Below are 25,931 nucleotides of genomic sequence, written 5' to 3' on the forward strand. Positions count from 1 at the left end.
TTTTGTTGGTGTTTAATCAAGTTGGATTATTTCCACTTAGCCATGTTCAAGAGCAAGTCCAATCCTGTAACCCATGACTGGTGTACCCATCCATGTTCCCTTAATAATGGGAGATATTTTCAAGTTCCCAGAAGAAAGCTGCTTTGTAATCAAAGTGATGGGTTATAAGAAAGCCAGATGTTGGATAAGGGTAATTGGAATAGAGGAATGTACTTGAAGATTTCCTAAACTACTTTATGCCATTAAGCTTATTTCTGAAAGGTCTGCTTAGGTGCCATGCACTGAGCTCAGGCAGTCGATTGAAAGATGATCCCACTTTCCTGGTAAATATTTAAGCGATTGGCAACCACAAAGGTATTCTTTCCTTATTGTTGTGTATCCTGTACTGACGCTGACATTACAGAAAGGGCCAGAAAGAGAAACTGTCTTTTATTTAAAATAGAGAATTATCTCAGCCAATCATTCATTGCAACTTATTTTACATGTACCCTCTCACAAGAAATGCTGTCACCCTCTCCTGTGATTTCTAAGTTGAGAGCTCTGTTCCAAATTGTTATTTAATCATTACGTCCTGCTGAGTGGTTTTTCCTTTAAAACGCCATGTCTTACCACCCCGTGGCATTGAATGTGTTGCTGTGATACACAGACGATCCTGAGCTATGGTTCTTTAACTAGCTCAGCCTTGTGTTTTTATATTATGTAACGGTTTTGTGATGCTTTTGTGCACTTTGTCTTCTTTTCCAAGTTTTGAAATCTGTCATAAATAAACTTTTTCACTATGCACCTGAAACATTTGAGTTATATCTTAACCTGATTTACATTTAAATTTTTTTATTCATCTCGCCTCTGCATCTTAAATGGAAAGGTAGTCTATAAATTTAATCTATTGAGGTTATACAAATTAAGAAAAATTGACAATTAAGAAAAAATTGAGAATCAGGTTAATGATAGTTCTCTCAGCTGTGTTTAAATTCATGGCAGAGTATTATGAACTGAGAGCTGGGTTTGGCCCAAGAGGGAAAAATTGGGTTTAGGGTAATGAATACTAAATAGAATGTTATTGAGTTTTGTCAGTATTTGGCTCCCAGTGATGTTCATTTTTCAGTGAATTAACTTACTCTGTTCAAATCTGGAACCAGTACTTTGGACACCAGGGTAGTCATTAACTTGGCCTCAGTGATATTAATTTAGCCTGTTTTTATTTACAAAAATGACACCATAAGATATCTTTGAACCCAGCTGGCATTGCTCAGCATTTGAGCATCGACCTATGATCCAGGAGATTGCAGTTCAACTCTCAGTCAGGGCACATGCCTGGGTTGTGGGTTCGATCCCCAGCAGGGGACGTGCAGGAGGCAGCCAATCAATGACTCTCTCATTGATGTTTCTCTCTCCCTCTCCCTTCCTCTCTCTGAAATCAGTTAAAAAATATATATGTGATATCTTAGACATCTCTTCTTACACTGCTGCCTCTGCATATCCCTGCTGTTTCAGAATGAGGACTCACAGCTGAGCAGGGAGTAGTACCATTTAAATATTTTCTTCAGTGATATCTGTGGTTCCAAGATGAGCCTGTTTGATCTTTTCTGCTTTCCTTTGCAGCATATTTTAGAGGCTGTTGTATCAAGGAGGAAGAGATCTGAAATAATTGGGAGTTAAATGATATAATCTCACCAAACTACTCCACAACCAATAATAAAAAGCCCAGGCAGATTGTATGTAGCTAGGGATCTTGAGTGAGTTATGTTTGGATATGCCAAATACATCACTGCCAACACATACCATACTGAAGATTATTTCTTAATTTTTAATGGCATTCATATCTGTCACATCACTGACCCTGACATAGTTCAGGATTATATAAGGCAGCTCACACACTGCAGCTCTTGACATCCAGCTGGTGGTCTATAACCCCTGAGGTTCTGGCTACATGCAGCAGCTAGCTTAGTTCAGGTATTCTCCCAAAGCAGAAGGATGCATGCTGTGACCTTGGATCAGGAGCTAAATAGTGTTTAAAGTTAGGAGGAGCCAATAAAATGAATACTTATCTCTTGAATGTGTGTATCCACCTGTTTGTCCAATAAGTTTACTGTTTTCCTTAGTGGGTATGTAAAATTGCTTTGGAACAAAATCCTGTATTTTTTGCTTTGTTCTCAAGTTCTTCCTGCTTTCATCCTTCTAAAGTATTTGCCAGGACTTAACTGCTTCCATCTAATCACCAGTATCAGGCTATGCCAACATGTGTTGTTCATCCACTGTGGCCACACGCACTGTGGGGAGACTGCAGATCACACTCCTTGTGGCCTCTTGCCTACCAGGATCAGGTGCCTGCTGATCTTCACAGATCTAACAACTGATGTGACTTTACCACTCACTCAGCCTTTGGAAAGAAGCCCCTACTGGAAAATACCCCCTAAATTTAGGTGGTGGTTTTGGGTTGAGAGACACATTTGACCCCTGAAAATAAGAATTTATCTGCAGACTGGAAGGAGTCTCAGAGGAGGTAATCTTCAAATCCCTTTGTAGAAGCTTAATTATTGCTAAGCCTTGGAGCTGTTTGGTCTGACCTCTAGAGAAAAGTCTATGCACTTGGGGAAATATTTGCTCCTTCATGATCTTTTAAGGCCCCCAAAGGAGGAAAGAGACATTGAGGGAGGCCACCCACGGTTGCACAGGAAGGATATCTTTCATTGAACACACATTTATGGAGCAGGGGTAGTCACCTTGCTAGGTACTTGGGTAACTGAGGGAAGACAGGAGTGCAGCCCTAGAGGAGCTTGTGGGAACGCCGCCCTCCTGCAGGGAAGATGGTGTAGAAATGCATTCTCTTACTCCCTAAGCACAGCTAAGTTGTGTAGGAATAGAGAGGGTTCTCCTCTTTCATGTATCCAGCCTCAGGTCCCTATGGGGAGGGGCTGGAGCCGACAAAATCTCAGGTCTCCAGGTGAGCAGCTAACCATGTTGGTGACCTGGACTCCACGGAGGCCCCAGAGCTGGGAACAGATGATAGTCTCCCTCTAGCTCAACATTGCAGGCCCAGAAACCAGACAGACTGTTCTCCTTTCTCATTAGCTGTGGTTATTTAGTGAGGACACAACCTGTACTCATTCCACTGGCCCCTTTCTTCCCCCAGCACACACTTCCTTTCCATCCTTCAGTTGACCCTGAGCTGGTGGCTCCCTGGGCCTGCCTTCTCTCTGCAGCCCTCCCAATTCCATCTTCCCAACTCTCCTCACTTCCTCACAGCCCTAGCCCCTGAAACCCACAGGAGACAGAAAAGTTGTTGCAGGTCCTTGAGTGCTAAGTTGGTCCTGGCTTGGTTCTCTCTTTGGTTCTAGGTGAAGGCAGCAAGAATGTCCCAGCCCTGGTCTTGAGACCAGCTTATGATGCTACGGACTAAGTAGAGAGCTTCCACGGCTTAGATTCTAGCTTTAAAGTGTAGAAATCTCCTTTATAAAAACATCATGAGACAAGGAGATGGACTGTTTTCCTCAAGGCAGTGCAGCTGAGAACTACAAAGGTTTGGTCAGTCACTTCCTCTGGGTAGCACAGGTAATCGAAGTGGGAATACTGGCAAGAACCCCGCACTTTCCAGGTGAGTCACCTCAGAGGAGCCTAGAGTGGATTTCTTTGGCTTAGATACCTTTCTGTTTATGTGGGGAAGGGCATTTTAGTCTGGGTTGGGGGAAAACCAGTGAGAAAGGAGGGCCTCAGGAATGTCATTGGACCCCAAGGATCTCTGCTGAGACCAGAGGAAAAGCCACAGCATTTGTTCTCTACTCTCCCCACCCACGCAGGGCTGATTTCCACGTTTCATTTGACACATACCAGGAAACTCCTGTTGAAGGAGGGGATCCAAACTGTGGGAACGATGGGGAAAATATGTAAAAGGAGTTTTGTGCATTCGGTGAGGGATGGTTTCTAAATGTTTGATAACGGAGGCTCTATGGCCTCCATTAAGCTTTTGCCATCAATTTTAGGATGGCTAAAGGAGCCCCAGGTTAAACAGGTTAATATTCTGATACTGTTGGGGAAAAGACCTGAGTTTAAAATTATGTCAATTCTTAGAAGTTATCTTGGGTGAGACAAGCAGATAGGCAACAGACCTACAATGAGTGGTAGAGTTAGTCTGCCGATTAAATTTCCAGGAGTAAGTAGACGGATGTAAGCTCCGTGAGAGCAGGGGCCCTGCATGCCACATTCCCAGTTAGATACCCACACAGCCCAGCTCCCAGCCTGTGGGGCCACCTGGGAGGGGCTCGATGCATGCTGCTGGACTGGATGGAGGGAAGTGGAAGTCCATTACTAGCAGGAGTAGGACAGACACGATTGGTTTCTTCTAGGAAAAATCCAGGTTTACTTCTCATCATGCCTAGTTCTCTCCAGAATCATTCAGGGCAGAGGGATTGGTCTGTTTTTGTCCCTTATCCTAGATGTGGATTCTATCAATTTCCCTCACTTCCCAGAAGTCTCTTGGGCTTCTCTGTTACCTGGAGATGAGACTGGGAGGCAGAAGGGGTGGGGGAGCCTTGTAACCTCAGCGGTGTTGGAAATTGTTTTAATCACTGGGGCTCCCAAAGGCCTGCTGGTGAAAGGCAGAGCCAGCTGCCGCCTCAATCCCAGGAGAGTGGCAGCAGCACCCCATCTGGCCAAGCCTAGCCCCTTTGGCTTGCCTGCTGCTCCTTGCTGATCCCTTGTCTCTTCTCCAGGGCTTGGGAGGCACACTGCTGTGGGATTTGTAGGAGCACAGCCTGAAGTGTGGGGCTGCCCTCCTTTCCCAAGTTCATTGTCTAAAATCCACAGTTTTCATCATCATCTATTTCAAATGCCCAAATCAGGTCATGACTCCTGATAACCAGGCTGAGAAGATTAGTCGTTGTCTCAAGTAAAGGTTTCTTGGAGAGAGGCCAGGTTAGCCTCATCCAGCCAGGCAAGTCCAGAGTAACCTGAGAAAAGGGTCCAGACAGCAGCAAGGTAGGATAGGACGTACCATTGAGTCTCCTCCTCAGTGCTGTGTCTTAACTACTTTCCTGCTATGCTCTCTGGCTCTACCAGGACAAACTCACCTCGAGAACGAGAGTGGCCCACTTTGGTCATTCTAGAGCCTGGAACCCAGGTCATCTAAGAGAGGAGAGGCCACGAAGGAGCTCAGGATGAGAGCACAGAACTAGATACCCTGGGGTCATGGCCAAGAAAGGTGGCTTCCATTTGAATCAGACACATATACCTTAATTCCCTGTTTAAACTTCAGCCATGTAGGGGAAATGCAATAGCAGGTATGGAACATAAGGGACCCCAATCTCCCGACAACATCTCTGCCAAGCGGTGATTCTGGTTCCAGTTGAACACTGCCAGGCATGGGAACTAAAGGTACACTGTTACCTGGTTGGTCTCCTGAGCTAGTCTGGTCAATAGCTGTTCCCACTGCCCATGGAGGAGGCTGCGTGCAGTTCCCGGACCATTCATTCATGATTGGATTTACTCTAATCCTAGACTGCTCCAGAGAATGCTGCCTCTGAAGGTGAGGGACTTGGTTGAAGGGCCAGCTTCCTGCTCGGTGCTAGAGTGGAGCACTTAACAAGGGTACCATTACTAGCCCTGGGAACTCAGCTGGTCACAAATACTTTCTTTCCTGTTTCTTATATCTCTTCTGGATCTTGTCTGATTCTCCCAGGCAATCTTTTGGGTTTAGGTCCCAGAGGCCAGGCCTACCACAGGGTGGGCAAGGGGCTGCTGACTTCCTCTCCTGGTCCAGGCATGGGAATTCCAGCTAGAAAGAATGTTCATCTTCGGGAACTGCTTTAACTGAAAACTGAACATCTTAGCCTTGACTGAACAAGCAGGAGGCCTGGGCTTCAGTTTAGTGATCAAATTTGCAGGGTGGACATTATTTGGAGTCAGGTACAGTGGAGGGGATGAGAGGAGGCACACAGACTTCCTTATGGCTCTCTGGTAGACTTGCAGGCAGTTTAGTCTGCATTCTCACTTCACCTTAATGACTGCACCATGACATAGGGAGCAGGTAATGTTCCTGCCTCCCTCCCTCACCACACCCTCTCACCCCACCCTGACTGCATTTGAAAGATGAGGGGATGAAGGCAGAAAGAGGTTCATTGTGAAGGCAGAACCAGGGCTACAGTTCAAGTTCAAGGGCTGAGTACAAGTCTCCTGCTTCTCCAGTTAGGGCTTGCTCATTTCCAGACTGTTCAGCCCACACAGCTTCCGCTCCTGCACCAGTGGGGCATGGTCTGAGTGTTAGGCCCTCAACTCAGCGGGGGTGTCTGGCTGCCGGCAGGGGTGAGACACTTGGAAGGCCTCCAAGGCCAGCAGTGACTTGTTGATACGGCTGATGGTAGGGTAGGGAGCGAGATCCACCTTGAACCTGTCAGAGAAACACCCACCTCAGCCAAGGTCTGCAGGGGTACGAGGATACTGCCCTGGGGGAAGCGAGGGAAGCACAGAGGGCAGGCCTGGAGGAGGCCCCTGGGGATGGCCAGCGAAGGGCTAGGAAGGTGGCCCTGCCAGGTGGGGAAGACTTATTCACAGATAGCTCTCTGGGGAGGGGTAGCTCTGATGCACTATCATCTGGTGTCTTTGTTGCCTACTGTTCCTATTCCAAGCAATGGCTATTTATTGAGAGCCTACTATGTGTAAGACACAGTGCTAGGCATTTATGTACACAGCTTATCTCTCCACTGCGTCATAAGCTTCCTGGGGGTAGGGAACGTGTGAAACATTTCTGTATCCCTATGGGTACCTAATGCAGCGCCTTCCACAGAGAGGTTCTCACACATGCCTTCCTGAAGGGCTGATGGAGGAAAGCAGAGGCAGAGCACACTGCAGGGCACAGACACCATGTCTGTGAAGAGCAGGCTCTTGGGGTGGTTTCTCCTAGGGGTGTCCATCAGGTGAGCTGCCTCTCCTTGGGAGCAGGGGCTATGCAGGATCACCTGGGCTGCAGCTGGGCATGGTAGAGGGTGTTCCACTGAATACCTCTGCCTGTCTCCTCCAAGTCAGAGTGACTGGTGTGGCCTGGCACAGGGGCCAGCCAGGGAGAGTCTCTGTATGAGATGCTACCTCAGTAGCTGAAGTGGGCGGTAGAGGGGCTGACTGTGGGAGGAGGCTGGGAAATCTGAGGGAAGGAGCCAAGAGGAAGAGAGAGGGTAGCAGAGTTCTCTCTTACCTTTCAGCATTTGCCACCTGAGGCACTAAGCAGAGATCAGCCATGGACACCTGAGAGAGAGTTGGGTGGGTCTGCGTCAGGGTGTGTATCCCAGGCTCACAGGCTGGGCTGGTCACGGTACTGGGGTGCCAGCCTCTGATGTTCCTATTTGCTTCTGGCTCTCCATTCATCCCCACTGCCCCCTCCCCCTCCTTGTCTCCCTGGGCCTGTCTGGGTCTGTCTCCAGAGCTGAGGGCTTCTCTGGGGCCATGCTCCAGTTGCCCTGACAACCAACTCTGTGGGTGGCTAGGGGTTTGATGGCCTTAGTGGATGCACTGTGCTTGTTAAGAAACAACAGTCATCGGCCCTTAGCAAGGGCTCTCAGAGGGAGGAGATGCCTCAGGATGGGGATGGGAGCCCTGGAACCAGAATTATCACAGAGTCAGGGCCTTAGCCTGTAGGAGTCAACAGCACCTGAGCCCTAGAATCTCAGAATTGGGAGGGAAAGGAGACATCATCTAGTCTACTCCCTCCTATCTGATGCCTAGACCACCTCCTTATCTCAGAGATGAGGTCTTCAGCTTGAACACCTCTAGGACTGAGATTCACTCCTGTTGAGGCAGTTGACTAGGAATGAGCAGAGGAGCTGCCCATGAGCTACCTTCTGCTTTGCAGAGAGGACGACTTCAGTCTTGTTGCCTCCCCCACCCCCATCCCCTCTCAGGGAGCTCTCTGAGCTGATCCTGCCCTGGGTGGAGGGAGATGGCAAGTCCAAGTGGGAGAGGGTCAGCATGAGGCAGGAGGCCGCGGTGGTCAGGCCTGGGAGAGCTCACCTCATCTCCCACACAGTACTTCCCCGCTGTGTTCTGCAGGATCTGCTCCAAAGCTGTGGAGGGACCACATGAATAAGCTTACTCTGGGCACAGAGAGGGGAGATGAGCCTTTTTGGGCCTTGGCCTCCACAGTTCTGAAACGGGTGGCTATCTGAATGACAGGCTGGGGCATGCATGCTGGAGGGAATATGGCAGCCAGGTCTAGAGTGAGTTGATAGGGACATGGGGACAAAATGTCTTCCCGGGCTCCTAAAGTCCAGCTGCCGTTCCCAGAGGGGACAAGGCCTGCCGCTGGCCAAGGCAGCAGCTCTTACATGGACAGTGAAGCAGAGGGACCATCCAGCTCCAAAGGGCCTCAAGTGCTGAGGTTCTCAGAGGTGGAGGCCAGGTTTGGATGCTACCCAGCCCACTGCCTCCTCAGCCCTGCCCCCCATCCTCATCCATGCCATTGTCAAGACCAAAGAGCCTGGAAAGCAATTTTAGATGCTCAGGGCCATGGGCATGAGGGCCATTTCTCTGAGAGGTCCCCTTGGGGCAGCTCGCAGGAGTAAGGACTCACCATTAAAGCCAGAATTGATGACCTTCTGGGCCCAGGTCAGCTGGTTCTCCTGTCCCACTTGCTTCAGGACAGACAGGTTCTGTGCAGCAGGAAAAGCTGTAATTGGCTTTGGAAGCCAGGCTGGGCCTGCTCAGCCAAGTCCCTTCAGGGAAGCTCAGCTCCCATGTGTCCCTGGCTGTATACCTCCCCCCCCCCAACCCCCCCAGGCTCTATGAGCCCTTTTCTCCCATCAGGGCCCTGAGGTTAAAGGGAGGCTGTGATCTCAGCAGGGAAACTGCCTCAGTGGCCCCTATGGTCTGGAAGCCTATGACTCTGGCAGAGATGTGCAGGGTGGAGGCATAGGGCACTGCCAGGGCTGTGATGGATGTGGCCATAACCCAAGGCCTATCTCCCTTGCATTCCTTCTCCCTTACATGGTCCTTTGTGAGGAGGGGGGGTGTGATGGTTGGTGTGTATGTGTGTGCGTGTGTCACATAGGACTGGCTTTCAGGAGATTTGGACTCTGGTTCCATCCTTGCACCCCTGGAGCCATTTCACTTCTGGGCTTCAGTTTCCTCATCTATAAAATGAGGATGATTGTTTGTTTGCTACAGTCTCCTTTGTTACAAAAAACAAAGTGACATGGGGGTGGGTGGGGGCACAGGTGCACAGCCACTAGTCCTGGGCTCTGGCCCCTGTTCCGTCACACTGAGCTGAGTGACTGCAGTCACTCCACCTTTCTCGGGCTATTTTCTCATTTGCAAAGCCAGGGGTTAGCACAGATGGATTGTTTTATTACCTTTTAAAAAATATCAGTGATAACTTTATAAAAAATAAAAATCTTATGGGAATCCCAATCTACGATATAGAGCAGATGAAAGGGAGGCTGCTCTGGTTCAAGGTGGGCTGCCTGGGCCTGTGCTGCTCAGCCTTGCCCCTGTCACCTGGCTCTTCTCCCTCCACATCTCTGAAGGCATCCTCGGAGACCTAGGGCTTCTGGGAATGTGGATGGGGACCCAGCGAGCAGGTGATTTCGTGGACCCCTCCCCTTCCCCCGCCCCACCACTTGATCTAGGTCTAAGCTCTTGGGAATCCCTCCCTGTCCCCGGGCCACCTCACACCCACACTGGGCTCTACCGCCGGCCGGCCCATCAAGGTGAGAGGAGCAGGCACGCAGGTGCCGCACCTGCAGGGGCTGGATGCCGCTCGCGATAAGGTCGGAGATCATGCGCACCAGGGCCCTCTTCTTTGGGTCCTGAGGCAGGAGTCGCGGAGCAGGTCGAGTCTCCTCAAGGTACTCGATGATGGCCAGCTGTCCAGAGGGAGTGGTGAGGGGCTTGCAGTGAGGGGAGCATGGAGAGGGACCCCCCCAACAGAGGGGACGGCCTGCAAACTCCTCCCTACAAACTCCTCCCCCTCCCTGCAAACTCCTCCTCCACCCTGCAAACTCCTCCTCCTCCCTGCAAACTCCTCTTCCTCCCTAAACTCCTCCTCCTCCCTGCAAACTTCTCCTCCTCCCTGCAAACCCCTCCTCCTCCCTGCAAACTTCTCCTCCTCCCTACAAACTCCTCCTCCTCCTCGCCCTACTCTGCTCAACCCTGTGAAGCCCAGGCTCTCCCAGGGGGAACGAGCTCTTTCTGGACCCTCATCCTGCAGAACTTGGTTCCCCATATGCTTGAGTCTCCCTTCACTCCCCAAAGCAACCAAGCAACCTCCTCCCTGGGACAAAGATTTGTGGTATCCCCTGTCAGAGCCGGGTGCCCTGGCCATACACAGGCAGGGGAGAGTTGCCAGGCTCTCCCCTTCCCGGCACCACTCCCACAAGGGGCTCCCAGGCCCTGCACTCACTGACTGGCCAATGGTGATGCCATCTATCTTCAGGGCTGGCACCTGCTTCATGGGGTTAAGTGCCTGGAATTCCTTGGAGAACTGTGGAGAGAAGATCCTGGTGGGCTGGGTGGCCTGGCCTGAGGTGCCTAAAGCAGAAGCAGGCAAGCAGGAAGACCCCAGGCCCACTGCCCACCCCAGCACCTCCCTCTCCTAGGCCCAAGGTGATGCCTGGGCAGTCTGTGTAGTATCCCAACCTCCAATGGCTGCAGAGCTACAGGCTTCCTCCCGATGGCCTGGCTCTGTGCACCTCACACACTGGCCACCTAGGTACATGCAGAGGGCCCAGCAAGGAGCAAGGATCCTCTCACTATTCACCCCCTAGGGTCAGACACTGTGGCACAGAGCCTGAAGCCTGGGTCCTTCCCATGGCTCCTCTTGCTGCACAGCTTGCCACCCATTCCCAAGGGAGAGCCAGCAGCCTCCTTTGCCAGGGGACCTCTTGGGGTATAATCTGCACCCTCTGTTGGTTTCTCTCCAAGGCCTCCAACTCCCACATTGTGGCCAGCGGGCAGCCTCCTTACCTGCTGGCCCCCATCCTTTATGAGGTTGACAGGCAATGTTTCATAGTCGATGCCCTTCAAGGCCAGAGCTAGGAGAGAGCCAACAGCAGTCAGGGAACAGCCTCTGGCTCCACTTCCCAGGGCGACATGAGACTGCAGAGGGAGTCTTCTTCCCCACACTGTTAGGTGGTCAAGGCCCAGCATGGCTCTCTTCCCTTCTTTCTGGCTTCCTTGGTCAGCTCCCCCTCCCCTAACCCAGGTCCATGACGCTTGCCTCTCTTGCCCTGGCACAGTGGGCTCTGGAGGACAGCAGGGAAATGTCCTCCTCATCTCTGCCCCCTCCAGGGCCTTAAACGGGCTTGCAGGGCTTTGTGTTGGAGACATGCGATTATTCCCTCATGAAGGCATCTAAGGGCCAAGGGAAGGTGCTCACGTGACCATAGAGTGCACACACATGCAGAGGTCGCTGTTCACAGAAGGATCATTTTGTAACCCATCTTCTCTGCTATCCACTACGCATTACAAACATAGCATCTGCTGTGACCCCCAGTGACCAGATTTCCTCTCCATCCCCTCTGATGATCTCCCCTGGGACAGTGAGGGTAAAAACCCTCAGTCAACCCTAGTGTGTGTGTGTACACACACTTGTGCATTACATATTGTGATAGCCAGTCTCAGGCAAGGGCACAAGAACTAGGGGAGGGGGACGAGATGTGTCATAGTCTAAAGAAAGCCAGGGAGACAAGGGGCTCCTCCTCAGCACTGGTCAGCTCCATTCTGGAGAAAGTGGTTGGCCAAGGGGAGAGACCATGTATGCAGGCCCGACGGAGACAGCACTCCTGCTACTCTGGGTCTGGCCCAGCCAGGGCAGAGGCTCTGGGCCCTGGGAAGGCATCTTTTTGTGTCCTCTGGCACCCCAGTGCTCTTGCCTACTGATGCCAGCAAATACCAAATGCCTGTGGGGTGGGGGACAGGTCACGGAAGATGGCTTTCCAGTTAGGGCCAGCTTCAGATTTCATCACATTCATTTGCTAGCTTCTGAAGCTTTGGTCAAGTAACTTCCTGAGCCTCAGTTTCCTCATCTGTACAATAGGGACAACCTTCCTCCTAGAGTTGTCAAGGTTTAAATGGAATTAAGGCAAACAAAAGCACTTAGCATATTCTCCCTCAGCATGAGCTGCAAGGACTGACCTTTGCCGAGGGCTGTGTTAAACTGAGGGAGGGAAGGATTAAGCTGGGGTGGACAATGACCAGTTCTGTTTAATTTGCCAGATCAAATAAGATAATAACTGAGGAAGGCCAGCTGTTTCCTGCCAGTTACCAAGGTCCTCAAATTTGTGAGTCTGCTTTAAGCATGGTTGCTAAGGAGCTTTGGAGGGCAGGGTGGGAGGCAGCAGACCCAAGAGAAAAACTACCCCCCTGCCTGGCACCCCCACTCTCTTCTTCCTAGGTGGAGGTGCCATTCAGTGCTGAGGGCTCCAGGAGACCAGGGATGCTGGTTGCTGGGGGTGAAGCCCTGTCTGATAGAGCACACCTCTGTCCCAGGCGATCTTTCTCACCGAGGGCTTCCTCCACCCTATCCCACCCTACTAGGGCTCTTGGTGGAGGCACAGCTCTTACCAATTCGAACTCTCCAGGAGCAGGAGCTTCGGAAATAGGAATAGAGGATGGGCTGAGGAGAGAGAGGACGAGGTGTTTATTAACCCATGCTCAGTGGGTCCCAGCCCCAGGAGCCCACTGGAGAGGAGGCACCAGCCCCCAGCCAGGGGATCCAAGCCAGCACTATGTCTTCCCGTCCAACCAGGCCTCCTTTCTCCTTGCGTCTGGGCAACTCAGGTCAGAGTCAGAGCTATCTGGGTCAGAGGCCTCAACTGTGCTGTCGTGCATTCCTGAGGCCTGACAGGCCCACCCAAAGGACAGCCAGCCTGCAAGAGCCCTCCTTACCTTGCCAGACTCAGTCATGGTGCTGTGGTGACCCTTGGCCTCATGAGGAATGTTCCCTGTCACAGAGCAGCAGGGCAGGGGGAGGGATCCTACAGGGGTAGATCTCATGAGCCAATGGGGAAGCTGCACTAGGCAGGCGTCAGGGAGACTTTGACTCAGGTCAGAAGGGGCATCTTTTTCCAACTTGTGGGAGGCTCCTTATGCTCCTGGTGGAGCTAGGTTTGGTGTCCTGAGCAGACCGGGTAGCCTGGTTTTGAGGTAAGTAGTTTAGGTAGTGCAGTGGCTGGGAGCTGGTATACTGGGGGTCTGATCCCCATGCAGGAACCAGCTCTGTATGACCTTGGACAAATCCCTGCCTTCTCTAGTCTTCAGCTCCCTCATCTGTAAAATGAAGATGATGGCTTTGACTCCTTCCAGCAGTAGCAGAAAGACCAGGAATTCTAATTCTTTTTTGATTATTGACAGTATTACAGGTGTCCCCCATTCTCCCCTCTACCTCCCAGGAATTCTAATTCTTCTTTGATTATTGACAGTATTACAGGTGTCCCCCATTCTCCCCTCTCCCTCTCAGGAATTCTAATTCTTAATGCTTTGGTGCCCATTGCTCTCATACTCTTCACCCACCAATCCTCCAGGCTGTCAGCTGGTCTCATAAAATAGCTGGGGTATATGCCCATTCACACCAAAGCTGAGGTCACAAGTTGGCAGCCCAGTGGTCTCTTTGGTCTACACAGTATTTAAAAATGTTTCAATTACACTTGGCTCTCCCCTTATTTGAAGGTGTGGAGTCAACAAAGTGCAGATTGAAAATATTCAGAAAAAAAGTTACATCATTATTGATGTATACTATGTAGTTAAGTCTGTGATGGTGGCTTTGGTTGGGTCTGCACGCAATATGTACAGACTTTTTTTGTCATTATTCCATAAACAGTACAGTAGGACAATTATTTACATAGCAGTTACACTGTGTTAGGTATTGTAAGTAATCTAGAAATGCTTTAAAGTATATTATGCTATTTTATATAAGGGACTTGAGCATCCTCAGGTTTTGGTTATCCATGGGGGGAGAGATGCTGGAACCAGTCCCCCATGGATATTGAAGGATGACTGTAGTTGCCAACATTAAAAAATCAGGATGTTTCATGTATGAATCCTGTTGTTTTTTCGTTATAAAATCTGGAGACTGTGGACTTGACTTCCTGAGCAGCAATTGATTGGAGCCAATTAATGGCTCCCGTAAATCAGGCCCCCTCTCTGATCTGCCATGGCCCCCACTTGGCCCACTTCTTTTTTGTTGCCTTCAGGCCCCTGGAGGCAGCTGAGTGTGTGACCTCTCCTCTAAAGTTTAAGGGACTCCAAGTTAGTTCCTCAGGTGCTTCTTGGGTAACCTGATTTCAAAGCAGGACCCAGGATGGAGTTGCCAGTAATTAGCACACATGTATCCATCCATATGGGTGAGAGAGAACTCAATAGAATTTATCTACTATCCCTCTGACTACAGACATTTCACCCAAGTTCCCTCTCCCTTTTGCATCCCCCAGTACATCACGCTATCCGAACCTGCTCATACCACTCCTGAACTACCAGTTCTGTCTTGCAGGTGGGCAAGGGCACAGGTGATAAACTCAGGCCCTCCCAAGTTGGTTCCTGAGCTGGAAGTTCCAGCCTGTACTGAAGGCACCTTCTGTGGGGAAAGTGAAGGTGGCCTTGGTACAAGACGGCAGGTGATGGGCAGTGGGTGTCCTCGGGAGGGCAAGAGTTGGGTGGCTATGACTGGATGTGCCATACTTGGAGGAGCATGCCTTTCCTTACCTCGTCAGGCTAGAGGGACCCCTGGGGCCAAGACAGGGACTGCTGGTGACGGATGGGACCACTAGAGTGGCAGACATCAGCTTAGAATCCTTGAAGAAATGCCCTTCCTGACTACTAAAGGTTACACCTCTGACCTGTACTAAGGGTGACCAGCCATGGAAAGGCCACTGCGCTCAGGTTTTCTACTTAAGACCATCAGGAGGCACACTGAAGGGCGGTTTCCACTCTCTTACCAGTGATAATCACACAAACCATCCGTGTTCCTTCTCACACGTGTACAGCCGAATTTTAAGCCCATGCATCCATTTCATCACTCTTAGAGGAATTGTGTCCAATTCCAATACAGATTCTGACGACTCTCGCAGATTTTATTTTAAAAAATTTTTTACTCCTCACCCAAGGATATGTTTTTCGTTGATTTTTTTAAACCGCCTCTTACACATGATTTTATTGTTATTTTCTTTTCTTAATCCTCACCTGAGGATATTTTTTCCATTGCTTTTCAGAGAAGAGTAGAAGGGAGGGAGCCAAAGAGACACACGACTGGTTGCCTCCCACAGGCTCACCCCCTACAGGGGCCGGATCAGCCTGCAGCCGAGGTGCAGGCCCTTGACCAGATCAACCCCAAACCCTCAGGCCAGGCCCTTGACCAGATCAACCCCAAACCCTCAGGCCGCAGGCTGAGCTCCAGCCACCAAGCCAAGCCGGCCGGGGCCCCTACACGTGACTGTTAGGGAAAGACTCCTAAAACCCCGGCTGGGAGCGGGAGGGCTCTCCATTATTAAAGTGATGCTGTATCCCACCTGACGGGCCTGCCACCCTCCTCCAAGCTACAATAGCGGTTATCGAACTTCGGCAGGACTCATCTGGGGCGCACGTTAAACATGCAGCCTCCGGGGCCCCTTCCTCCAGAGACTGACACAGTGGCTCGGGGCGAGCCCAGCAAGCTCCTCAGGGGCCTGTGAGGCGCACTGCGCCCCCTCGCCCCTGACGTTCTCTCGAAAGGCAAGCAACCCCGGAAGGCCGAATGTCAACTGTTCTTTCGGGAGCCCCGGGGCTGTGCGGAACAGGTAGGCGAGGGATGACGTTTGGGAGCCGCGGTAGAGGGGCGGGGAATCAGGCGAAGTGCAGGGGTCAGCGAGCCGCCGGGCAGAGGGTGCTCGGTCGCGGGCCCAAACCCCCCTGGACCTCGCGCGCCCTCGGCAGCGCGCAGGCGCAAAGCGGGACCAGCGCAGCGCACTGCAAGCTGGGAGCCGAGGTTGGAACTGTGGGCGGGGCCGAGGCTCCCTTTGACCCCGCCCCCCAGGTTTCTCCGTGTTGGGAGTAGCGCCCCTCTCCCGGGAGGCGTGGCACAGACCTTCCCCGCTTGCATCTCGCATTCGGGAGACCCCTCGTCGAGGCCAGGAGACTTCGCGCCAGGAACTCCGACTCGTCGACGACTGAGGCCCAGTGAGACGCCGACACGTCAGAACCCACGCTTACGTCTCCGTCAAGCCAGGGATTGGACTGGAATCATCTTCCCGTCTCTCCTAGCTCGCCCCGCCCCCCGTCCCGGCGCTGCTGGGAACTGCAGTTCTTTGAGCCCTTTTTCTCCCCGGCCCGGCGGCCCGCCCGGCCCTCGCGGTCCGTCATGCTCTGCGCCACTAGGCGCCTCCTAGCGGCCGGGGAGGCCACTGCGCTCCCCGCCCAGCTCAGAGGCCGAGGTCTGCGCCCCGCCGCCGGCGCGGGGAACATTTCCCAGGGCACCCCGAGCTGCCCCTTTGTGGTTTCTTGGCAGGACCGCTAGCAAGACCTGGCGTGCCTAAGGGCCGGAGGGCGATCCTGAGGAGGGGAAGGATGCCGTCGGCGGTGGGGGGAGACCTGGCCGGGTCCGAGCTACGTTCCAGGAGGGGCCGCTGTGGGTCCCAGGCTGCTAGGGCCGCAGGCCCGGAGGGCACCGCCACGGTTGCAGCACGGAGCCCCAAACGGCCTGTCCCGGGCCCACGGCTTTTCGAGGGGGCCTGTCGCTGGGCCCTGCTGGCCCTGGTGACGCTGCTGTCCTTCGCCACCCGCTTCCACCGCCTGGACCAGCCGCCGCACGTCTGGTGAGTGACGGGCGGGACTCGGCGGGCACCACGGTAACCTAGAGGGAGGAACGCGTCCTCTGATTGGCCCTGGGGTACGGAGGGGGCGCATTCATAGGAAGAGGGGCGGAGTCGCATTGGAGGGGAAACTGAGGTTTCTGGTGTTTGCCCCTGGCTTTCAAATTGTGGTTCTTAAAGGTTCTTTGAACTTTCCAAGGAGAACCAGGAATTCTTAGTACTGAATTTCCCAAGGTCTGAGTTCCTAATCTGCAGAATTTCCAAGCATCAGTGGAAGGGAAAATTCTTAACTAGGTACCTTCACCCTTGGAAGCAGGGACAACTTGGGTGTCCAGGGTTGATGACGGGGGTACCAGGAATCGGGTCTGGGATCATCCTGTGAAGAGAGGTTTATTTTCTGAAAGGTTTTAGTTTGTAGTCAGGTGCAGGACTGAGGTATGGTCATTATTTCATTAGATAAGCTTAAGAAGTCATCAGCTGGAAGGAGGAAAAGTTTTATACAATCTGAAAATGGTTAATTTGTTTGGCCAACAAGTGGTACCATATTTTGTCATTATCACTGAGGAGAAAGTTAGTGTAGGGGACGTTAGAAATGGAACTCCTTGACTAAAAAGCAAGCAAGCTAATAAACTGTCAGGGCTACCCTACTTGGAAGTTAATAAATTAGCTTCTTGCTGTTTCATGAGTCTTGGCAGAAGACATGAGACTCCTGGGTCAGAGACAAAGGACCCATTACCACAGCACAGGAAGCAGGATGAACATTGGTATGCTGGAGTCACTTTCCCTTGTCCCCCCAAGTCCCACAGGGTGATATTATGGGCCCAGATGGATGACTGCACACATAGTGGGTTTCTTTGCAGCTTTGAGGAACACCAGCTTGGAGAATCTGCTGTTTTATATCAAGCAGTAAGCAAGCTTACTCTTTGTATTGGAGAGAGACATTACCTCATTTTTCAAGGTTACTTGGTGTAAACACAACTCTGAGAAATGGCTCAGGTAAAGTACAGTCAGGGCCTGGCATACCCAGCAAGATGTGTGGAAGTACAAGAGACACATGGAGGACTGTCTCTCTGCCAACAGTCTCACTCCTCGATCCTACACTGTCTTGGTTTCTAGCAAATTCTAACATGAATATGCAACGCCATTAGCTAGTCTGATTAACCTGGCTGACACGCAGGGACCAAATCTATTCAATTTGTCTCATACAACATTTAATTAAGGCTGCTTTCAACGGGACTCTAAGCAGCAGGATAAGGACAACCTGTAGTGTTAACCTCAGCCATGCTCCCCAGGATCCTGTATCCAACCACCTATGAATAATTATGTGTGGGGTCAAGGGGTGGGGAAAGGACCAGTAGGTCTTATTTCAGATAGCTGGGATATAGTGTAAGAACAATGTATTATCCATTATGATCTCTGCACAGGTGTTTAGACTGACCTCTAATCTTTGGTGTCATTGCCAATAATTATAGTGGGTCCCCTGTTAAAAAAAAGCAACTCCCATGCCCAATGGGAAGAAATTCTGTGGCCCATTCTTCCTACATCCTTATGTATTACCTGAAGGGGTGCAGGTCACTCCAGTTTAGGAATTTTTGTAAAATTTTATTTGGATCACCATCAAATTTAATTTAGATCACATTACAGTATTTTGGTTAAGCCACATGGGTAGTGAGTATCACTGAGTTGCTGCAGCCTCAGTCATTATACAAGGCATAACCTAAGGCCTCTAGGGTGTCAGGAGCATATGAATTTGTATTAGTCAGGTTGATAGAAGGTTGTGCCAGTCTGTGTGTTTGCACACATATGAAGAAGTCTGTGTTTGGGAGTTGATGTTGATATCAGACACATCAGAATAGCTCGAGGCTGGCCACGTCTATGTGAGTTTTTCTGATTTCATAGCATGCTGACAACCTCAGTACAAAGTCACATTGCCAGCTACAGCTGCCACTTGATTTAGGTGTACCATATGAATGTTTTGCCAGGCTTTAGTGCCGGACCTAGAGGACAAAGAGAGCATTAACTGTTTCCCTTTTCTTTACATTAGCAGAGGTCTAAGCTGTTACCCCCCCAGCTGCCAGAGTTATTTCTTTCCTTCCACTGCCATGTAATCAGTGTATCACACTTTAGTACCTGTAACTTAACTTCACCTTTTCTCCAGTTATCCCCTACTAGTATCCAGGCCTTTTTGCTAAGGCTATTATTAGAAAATTGGCAGAGACTATTCTTTCCCACCTTGACCCATATGAGCCACTGTAGGGGGACTTGACAAGCAGTGTACTCAACCAGGTAGTCATTATCTTTATGCTATAGGGCCATGTCACTCCAACTTCAGGTGACTGAATTAGAATTAAGTCTGAATCCCATAGACGTCCCCAGGCTGATCTGAAGTTGCTGGTAGGGAAAGAAAGACAAATTGTGCCCAAGAATGTTTTGAGAAGAATCTCAGATTTTCAAAATAGGTTTATACAACCCTCTACACCTTTTATCCTTATTATTACCCAGTTGGTGGCCAAGAGGAGATGAACCCTTTTTGGTGCCGACTGCATTAGGTGACCAAGCTGCTTTACTAAGGTGTGTGCACTCCAGCAGCCACACCATCTTTAAAGCTGTGATTTCCTTTTCTCTTCTTGGGATTTATATTATTTCCCCCTGACCAAGGAGGGGACAGTATAAACTCTCAGCATGTGGCAGTCCCTGAATGGGATAATCCTCCTTGACACTTATGGGATCAATACCAGTTATACGTTCAGCAGTGGAAGCCACAATAATGGTAAAGAATCCTACCCACAAGGTCACATTACCTTCACTTTCCCACTGGGAACTTGGCTCAGACCCTGTCAGCTGAATTTGGGTATTAGTGGTGACAGCCACCCAGAGATCATCCCATTCCCCCGTTGGGAGTATGGGCAGTGCTTCCAGGGGGTGGAAGGAGGCTTGGCTCCACTTCCTGCCTAGTGCATTTCCATGTGTCTAGTGAGCCTCGGGACTTAGGGGCCCTTTTCTTTCTAGTTTTTATTTATTTATTTATTTATTTATTTATTTATTTATTTATTTATTTATTTATTTAAATCCTCGCCCAAGGACATGCCTAAAGAGAGAGAGAAAGAGAAAGAAAGAGAGACGTTTGCTCCCTGACCGGGGATCAAACCCCCAACCCAGGTATGTGCCCGGACCTGGAATCAAACTGGCAACATTTCGGTGCATGGGATGGTTCTCCAACCAACTGAGCCGCTCCAGCCAGGCAGGGGCCCTTTTCTTTCAGCCCTGTACACGTTGTATGGCTCTCGTGCACTCCTCAGCACCTTTGTTAATCCCTGCACCTCTTCCCGTAGGACTGAGAAGGGTTGAGATGTGGGCTCCTGATTCCAATAGAGTCCTGAGTTTGAGTCCCTCTCCTCCCTGGAGTTGCCCAGCATGGTAGGATGAGTGTGTATGGCCTTCATCCCCCTTTGGGGACAGTGAGGCCTTGGCCTGCCTTTAATCATCTTACTCTTTAAAGCAGCTGAGATTGTGGTGTAGGGGAAGGGATCATGGGACACAGAGGTAGAAAATGGCTCTGGCCTCTAAAGCAAGGAACATTTTGCTTTAGGCTTGAGGACACAGCTCACCCAAGGATCTTTCAATGTTTTTATTTCACCCAAAGTTCTATAGAGAGCAGCAAGGTTCTTACTGCTGGCACCATTTATGTCAGCTTTAGACACTCCTTGATTCAGCAGCCACATGCATATGCTTTTTGGCCGGGGCTCCTAGGTTTGCTGCCCCGTTGTCATGATTATATCTCTTCCTCCTTCCACACAGAAGAGAGTGAGTAGTAACCAAGGCAGCTCTTAGATGGTTTGTTTCAGTCCTCTCCACTCAGCCTCATTAACAGATAGGACAGTGGGGGACTTTTACTACCTTCCTTGCCTGCTACTGGGCAAGAGCGTTCACTACCAGATTCTGGGGAGTCTTCTCATATCCTCTAACCCATCCTATGGGGGTCCTTGTCCTTTCCCTTACAGAGAGCTGTGTGTTGGCAGCATCCTATGCTTGTTACCAAAAGCTGTCAGGATCTGGGATTTTATGCTACCCTACTTGCCAGCTAACAAGTTAGTCTGTCACTGTCTCATGGATGCTGGCAGAAGAAGACCAAGTCCTGGGTCAGAGACAAAGGACTTATTTCTCATGGCACAGAAAGCAGGATGAGCATCAACACATTGGCATCGGTTCCCCTTGCCCCCAATCCCATGTGATGTCATGGGTCTGGGTGAATGCCTGCATGTGCACTGGGCTGCATCAGCTGAGGAATTTTGAGCTTGGAGACTCTGCTGTGTTATAATAAGCAGGAAACAGACCTGTCTGTTACAGAGGGAGATGCTAATTCTTCCCTCAAGGTTGCTTGCTTAAACATAACCCTGAGAAATGGCCCGAGTAAAGAGTGGTCAGGACCTTGCATTCTTGGCATACCCTGCAAGGTCTGTGGGAACAAGAGAGAGCCCAAGAGGACTGTCTCTCCCAACACAATTCAGTAAAAGCTAAGAGGAAATGTGAATACTACAATAGCAGGTCCTCGATTAATGTTGATTAACATAATTTTGTTCAGTGTAGTTTTGTTAGAACATCCAGATGTTCTAACTTAAATTTTATTTATATCAGTTATTCTATGGTAAAATTGTTTTGTTATATGTCATTTTGCTTAAAGTCACAGAACCTGTGGATGACGTTAAGTATGGACTTACTGTACTGGTTTTATTTGGGAAGTTTTTGAAATGAACATTTCATACCCTTTTGTCAGTGTGCTTCCAAACAGACTTCAGAGCTAACCCCAGGTGTTGGTTCAGTTTAAATAGTGCCCAGAATGTGTGGGACTTTATAGTCTATAGAGTTCTTTCACATGTGTCATCTGAATTGAGTGCTGATACCTCCCTGCGAGGGGGACCTAGCAGGTGCTGTTATTGTCTTCATTGCGTAGATGAGAAGGGATATGGAGATGGTGAGTGATTTTGCAGGTCATGCTGTTAGGAAGTGCTGGCAGTGGCACTGGATCTCTTTCTGCAGATCTGTGTTGTAATACTGCTTGGAAGTTATTTCTCCCTTTGACATCACCATTTCTGGGAAAAGCATGTTTTGCCCATTATGTTGTAGGTCAGTAGTAAATAGTTATGGGAGCTGACCTGGAGATTGGATAGTCACTGAAAAGCAACCATTCTTCTGAGCTGCAGAGAGAGACCGACAGACAGCAATGGGCAGGCTCTGCTGGATAACTGGGCTGCCACTGCAAAGCCCTCGTATAGGGTGTAAACAGTTTTATGGGGTTGTATAGAAGAATAAGACTTTGCATTGTGTTTAAAAGATAATGTGTTAGAATCACTTATTTACTTGCAAAATTATTTGTGCAGTGAGACTAGATTTTAGTTAGGCTCTGAACTTAGTAAGAAAGCCCTCGACTTTTATATAATAGTTCATTATAATAAGGCCAGTGAGTTCATAGTCAGCAGGTTAATTATCACAGGATTATGAACAAAACCAGACTTCTGTGACAACCATGGTTTTCTTTGATCTCTGACAAGGAGCCCATGATGTAGTTTGTGATAATAGTGATGTAGTAGTCTCTAGGTGCAAATGTAGTCTCAGAGTTAGAAGTTAACAGCCTTGGAAGAAAACCCTTACTACAAACCTTTCAACAGTATAGGAAAACTCTTTGCCTTTTAAAAATAAATAGAAACTCAAGATACAGTATAGATTTAACTTAAGTTTGTGATAACTGGTTGATAAATATTTTCTAACTTTTCCCTGTTTTCTCTGACTCTTATCTAAATGAAGATTAATGACGAGCTTGATGTCTTGCTTCCTCAAATTACTTATGACAAATGCTATTTTAAAATTAATTAAAAATTTTCATTAATTGCTTGAAATTCATAGTCTTTGGTTTTAACTGTAATTTTAACCATGCTTTATTAAGGCTATTTGGGTTATATGATAATTATAAAATTGTCACTTCTCTTTGTTTTTCTTTTAGTTGGGATGAGACTCACTTTGGAAAAATGGGAAGTTATTATATCAACCGTACCTTTTTCTTTGATGTGCACCCACCTCTGGGAAAGGTGAGCAGTGTGGTGAACAAGAGCCAAGGCTTGGTTTTGGATGTAATTCTTGGCCTTTTAGAAAGAATTCCCTGACATTCCAATCCAGTTGCTTTCATGGGAAATCTTTGGTGTTTTTTGGAGTCCTCTGGGCTCAGAAATGAAGAGAGCGTCCATCAACTGATCGATGGATAAGCAAACTGTGGTATATCTATACAATGGAATATTATTCAGCTGTAAAAATGGAATGAAGAATTGATATATGCTACAACATGGATGAATCTTGCAAACATCATGCTAAGTGAAAGAAGCCAGACACAAAAGGCCACATATTGTATGAGTCCATTGATATGAAATGTCCAGAATTGGCCAATCCATAGAGACAGAAAGAAGATTAGTAGTGGCCAGGGTCAGGGGGAAGGGAGGACCCCACAAGCAGTGTTGCTGGGAGGGGCTCTCCCTCCACACAGTCTAACGAGGACACATGGGTCAGGCTGGGGCAGGCTGGGGCTGTTACAGATGCTCGGTATTTGCTGACAGATAGTTTTTATGTTTTAGCTGCTTCTCATTGCTTGTGTGAAAGGAATTTAACACTGTTGATGGCCAAAGAAAGAAAGAGGCTGATCCTCTTGAATGTTTTGAAGGATTCACATCTCAGTTTATTGTTGATTTGCTCTGGTTTGGGATGTGCTGAGGTTGCCTCCCTTTGGAATACTGGAAAAAGGAGAAGCCAGTCTCTGACCTTTTGGCATATTTCCACTGGGATTTTCTCTTGCCCTCTGGGGAAATGCAGCTGTTTTTCCTCTTTTCCATTTTCTTCCTGGTGTGTAGAAATTTGGCCACTGTTCTCCCTCCTCACTCTGTCTGGGAGCCTTATCTTCCTTTCAGTGGGCCAGTCTCCTAGGAATCAGCCTTGCCCATGGCCTCCCCCGTAAGCTGTCAGGTTTGACTTCACAGCAAATGAAAGCCCGTCACTGGCCCTGCCCTTCAGCTTGTGGGAGTTTTTTCTTCCGAAGTGTCCAGTCTTCATTGTTCCCAAGAACTTGGCCTTGACACAAGAGAGGATTTGTTTCAAGCAATGAGCTGTATAGACAAAAGATTCTTTGCTTTGCAACAGCTGCAGGAGAAAATGTCACATTGTCAACTCCTTCTATGAACAGTTGTCAAGGGAAGCCAAAGTGTGGGTGCAGCTGGAGGGAAGTTCAGGGGATGGAGGGATCTCCTCTCAAAGGTCTCTCATTGTTTTTGTTTGTTTTCTTTCTCTCAGATGCTGATAGGTCTTGCTGGCTACCTGAGTGGATATGATGGGACCTTTATGTTCCAGAAGCCTGGGGACAAATACGAGCATCACAACTACATGGGGATGAGAGGAGTAAGGTTTCCTGACTTGATATAGCCTCACTGAACCCTGGGGCCGCACTCAGTCACAGATGTTACAGTTGGAAGCCCCAAAGTGGTGGCAGGTGTAGGTACACGGACTTTGGGGAGTGGAGAGGTTGACTGGACCCATACTCTGTTGTAGAAAGTCAGGTGTAGAGACTCAGAACTGGTGTGCGTAAGAAGGGAAGGAGAGGTCACAGGTAATGTGGAGATTACGTAGATAGGAGGAAGCCCATCTGGTCACCTGTTACCCTAACCATGTGAGGCATCTGACTGCAGGTTGGAGAGCAGCCTAGGACCCAGACAGCTGGGAGTTTCCTGTAGTTCCAACACTGGCCTCAGCACATTGGCAAACTACATGTTCTAGTCCTCTCTCAGACCACAATTGCTGGAGTATTGCTTATCTCTCAGGGCCTTTTCTTAAAATTTCAGCATCCCCACACTCCTGTCACCAGGTTCCTATTTCTTTCCTGTGAAGGTTTAGGCACACACGGGTGTTGCAGTCTCTGAAGGGAGGCCATGTGTTTGCCCGCTCCCTTGGTGCCCTGAGTCTCAGCACCAGCCTTGATGGAGCATGGCAGGGCCTGAATACCCAACTCTGGGGACCCCATACCTGTAGCTGGATGAAACCTGAAGAAACTGATCTTCAACATGGAGCTCTAAAAGCAGGTTGCATTTACAAACCCCTTTCCTTGAGGAGCTCAAATACTTTAGATAAATGCAAAGTACTTATTTGGCTAATCGTTGGATAATTCGCATGGTCATGTTATACCATATTAAACAAGGAGTGTTCCATACCCCCAAGTTCATATTCTAAGTGATCTTGTGTCTTCTTAGTGACTTTTGAACACTACATGGCATGCATAATTGGATAGGGGCCTAACGCATTGTGAACTTGCTGGGGGAATTGAGAAGGCCAAATATAACAGCCTGTTCCCTTTTACACTAGGGCACATTGCTTTCTGTTGACAAAAAGTGACAACCCAAATGTGAGAATTTCCATTCCCCTAGGCTTGTCTATTTACTTTTGATGGACGGGTTAGGGAGATACAGAGAAGGCTTGTGGTTAAAAACAAAAAAAACAACCCTCAGGTATTAAAGCGTGAAGCAATCTTTTTTCCAAAATTAAAATACAACCTGTAGATTAACGGGTGATTCCTGGTATGATTGAAGAAAAGGGCCAAGGGAGAAATAACATTAGAGTTTCTACAATATTAAAACACCTTCAGAGAGGTCTTTCTTAACTTGTACCCACAGTTTTGTAATAGAAGCTAATGTTTATTGAGCACTTCCTGTGTGTTAATAAACTTTAAGTCATTGAATCTTTAGAGTAAACCCTTCGAGGCAGGAACTCTTATTCTTCATGTTACACAGGTGGGGAGGCTGAGATACAGAGAGAGATGTAGCTTTCTCAGGGTCGCAGCTCGCAGTGGTGGGGCAGTCCAACCCCAGCCTCTCCCACTTGGAACCAGTGTGCCGTCCTGCCTGCACCTTTCTGGCTGAACTTTGCTGTCTGCGCACAAGTCTGTGCTCTGAGAACATAAACGTTGTTTGGCTTGATGCTTCATGGTCACACCGCCCTTTTCTCATTTACACATATTCCAGGTGATTTTAGGTCACCATGTCATGCCCTCCTTAAGGTCCTGTATCTTAAAGCTGAGCTTGTACCCAGTCAAGTAGATCTCCGGGGCTTGGCTTAGCTGTTTTTTTGACAGCTTCTCTTTTCCTC

The 25,931-nt window shown here is 49.2% G+C and overlaps 2 protein-coding genes across 4 annotated transcripts in view; one reads left to right on the top strand and one right to left on the bottom strand.

Annotated features, from left to right (window-relative positions):
* Nucleotides 1-5,569: 5,569 nt before the first annotated feature.
* GSTZ1 (glutathione S-transferase zeta 1) lies at nucleotides 5,570-16,051 on the bottom strand. 3 transcript variants are annotated; one of them, XM_016220296.2, is made up of 9 exons: nucleotides 16,037-16,051; nucleotides 12,544-12,595; nucleotides 10,945-11,012; nucleotides 10,382-10,462; nucleotides 9,720-9,845; nucleotides 8,555-8,633; nucleotides 7,996-8,048; nucleotides 7,184-7,233; nucleotides 5,570-6,382 (listed from the first exon to the last, which is right to left on the bottom strand). In XM_016220296.2, exons 1-9 carry the CDS (start codon nucleotides 16,049-16,051, stop codon nucleotides 6,256-6,258), a joined length of 651 nt encoding a protein of 216 aa, XP_016075782.1. In that variant the 3' UTR covers nucleotides 5,570-6,255. The 3 variants fall into 3 exon arrangements, with proteins under 3 accessions (XP_016075782.1, XP_016075775.1, XP_016075790.1); XM_016220289.2 differs by lacking the exon at nucleotides 16,037-16,051 and adding an exon at nucleotides 12,868-13,027; XM_016220304.2 differs by lacking the exon at nucleotides 9,720-9,845.
* Nucleotide 16,052: 1 nt separating this feature from the next.
* POMT2 (protein O-mannosyltransferase 2) overlaps nucleotides 16,053-25,931 on the top strand; it is a 34,309-nt gene continuing 24,430 nt past the window's right edge. The window contains exons 1-3 of the mRNA XM_016220266.2: nucleotides 16,053-16,763; nucleotides 22,759-22,843; nucleotides 24,090-24,194. Coding sequence (XP_016075752.1) covers nucleotides 16,516-16,763; nucleotides 22,759-22,843; nucleotides 24,090-24,194 — 438 coding nt within the window. The 5' untranslated portion in view covers nucleotides 16,053-16,515. The remainder of the gene's footprint in view (nucleotides 16,764-22,758; nucleotides 22,844-24,089; nucleotides 24,195-25,931) is intronic.

Source organism: Miniopterus natalensis, chromosome 1 (genome assembly GCF_054644295.1).
Source record: "Miniopterus natalensis isolate mMinNat1 chromosome 1, mMinNat1.hap1, whole genome shotgun sequence".
In the NCBI taxonomy this organism is placed as follows: domain Eukaryota; kingdom Metazoa; phylum Chordata; class Mammalia; order Chiroptera; family Miniopteridae; genus Miniopterus; species Miniopterus natalensis.

Bases quoted from the DNA above. Each gene is read 5' to 3' on its own strand.
- GSTZ1 (XM_016220289.2), bottom strand. From the start codon at position 12,975: ATGAGATCTACCCCTGTAGGATCCCTCCCCCTGCCCTGCTGCTCTGTG. The intron at 9,846-10,381 runs GTGAGTGCAGGG...CCCTCTGGACAG, and splicing joins GCATCACCATTGGCCAGTCA to CTGGCCATCATCGAGTACCT. The intron at 8,634-9,719 runs GTGCGGCACCTG...CCTGCTGCACAG, and splicing joins GCGGCATCCAGCCCCTGCAG to AACCTGTCTGTCCTGAAGCA.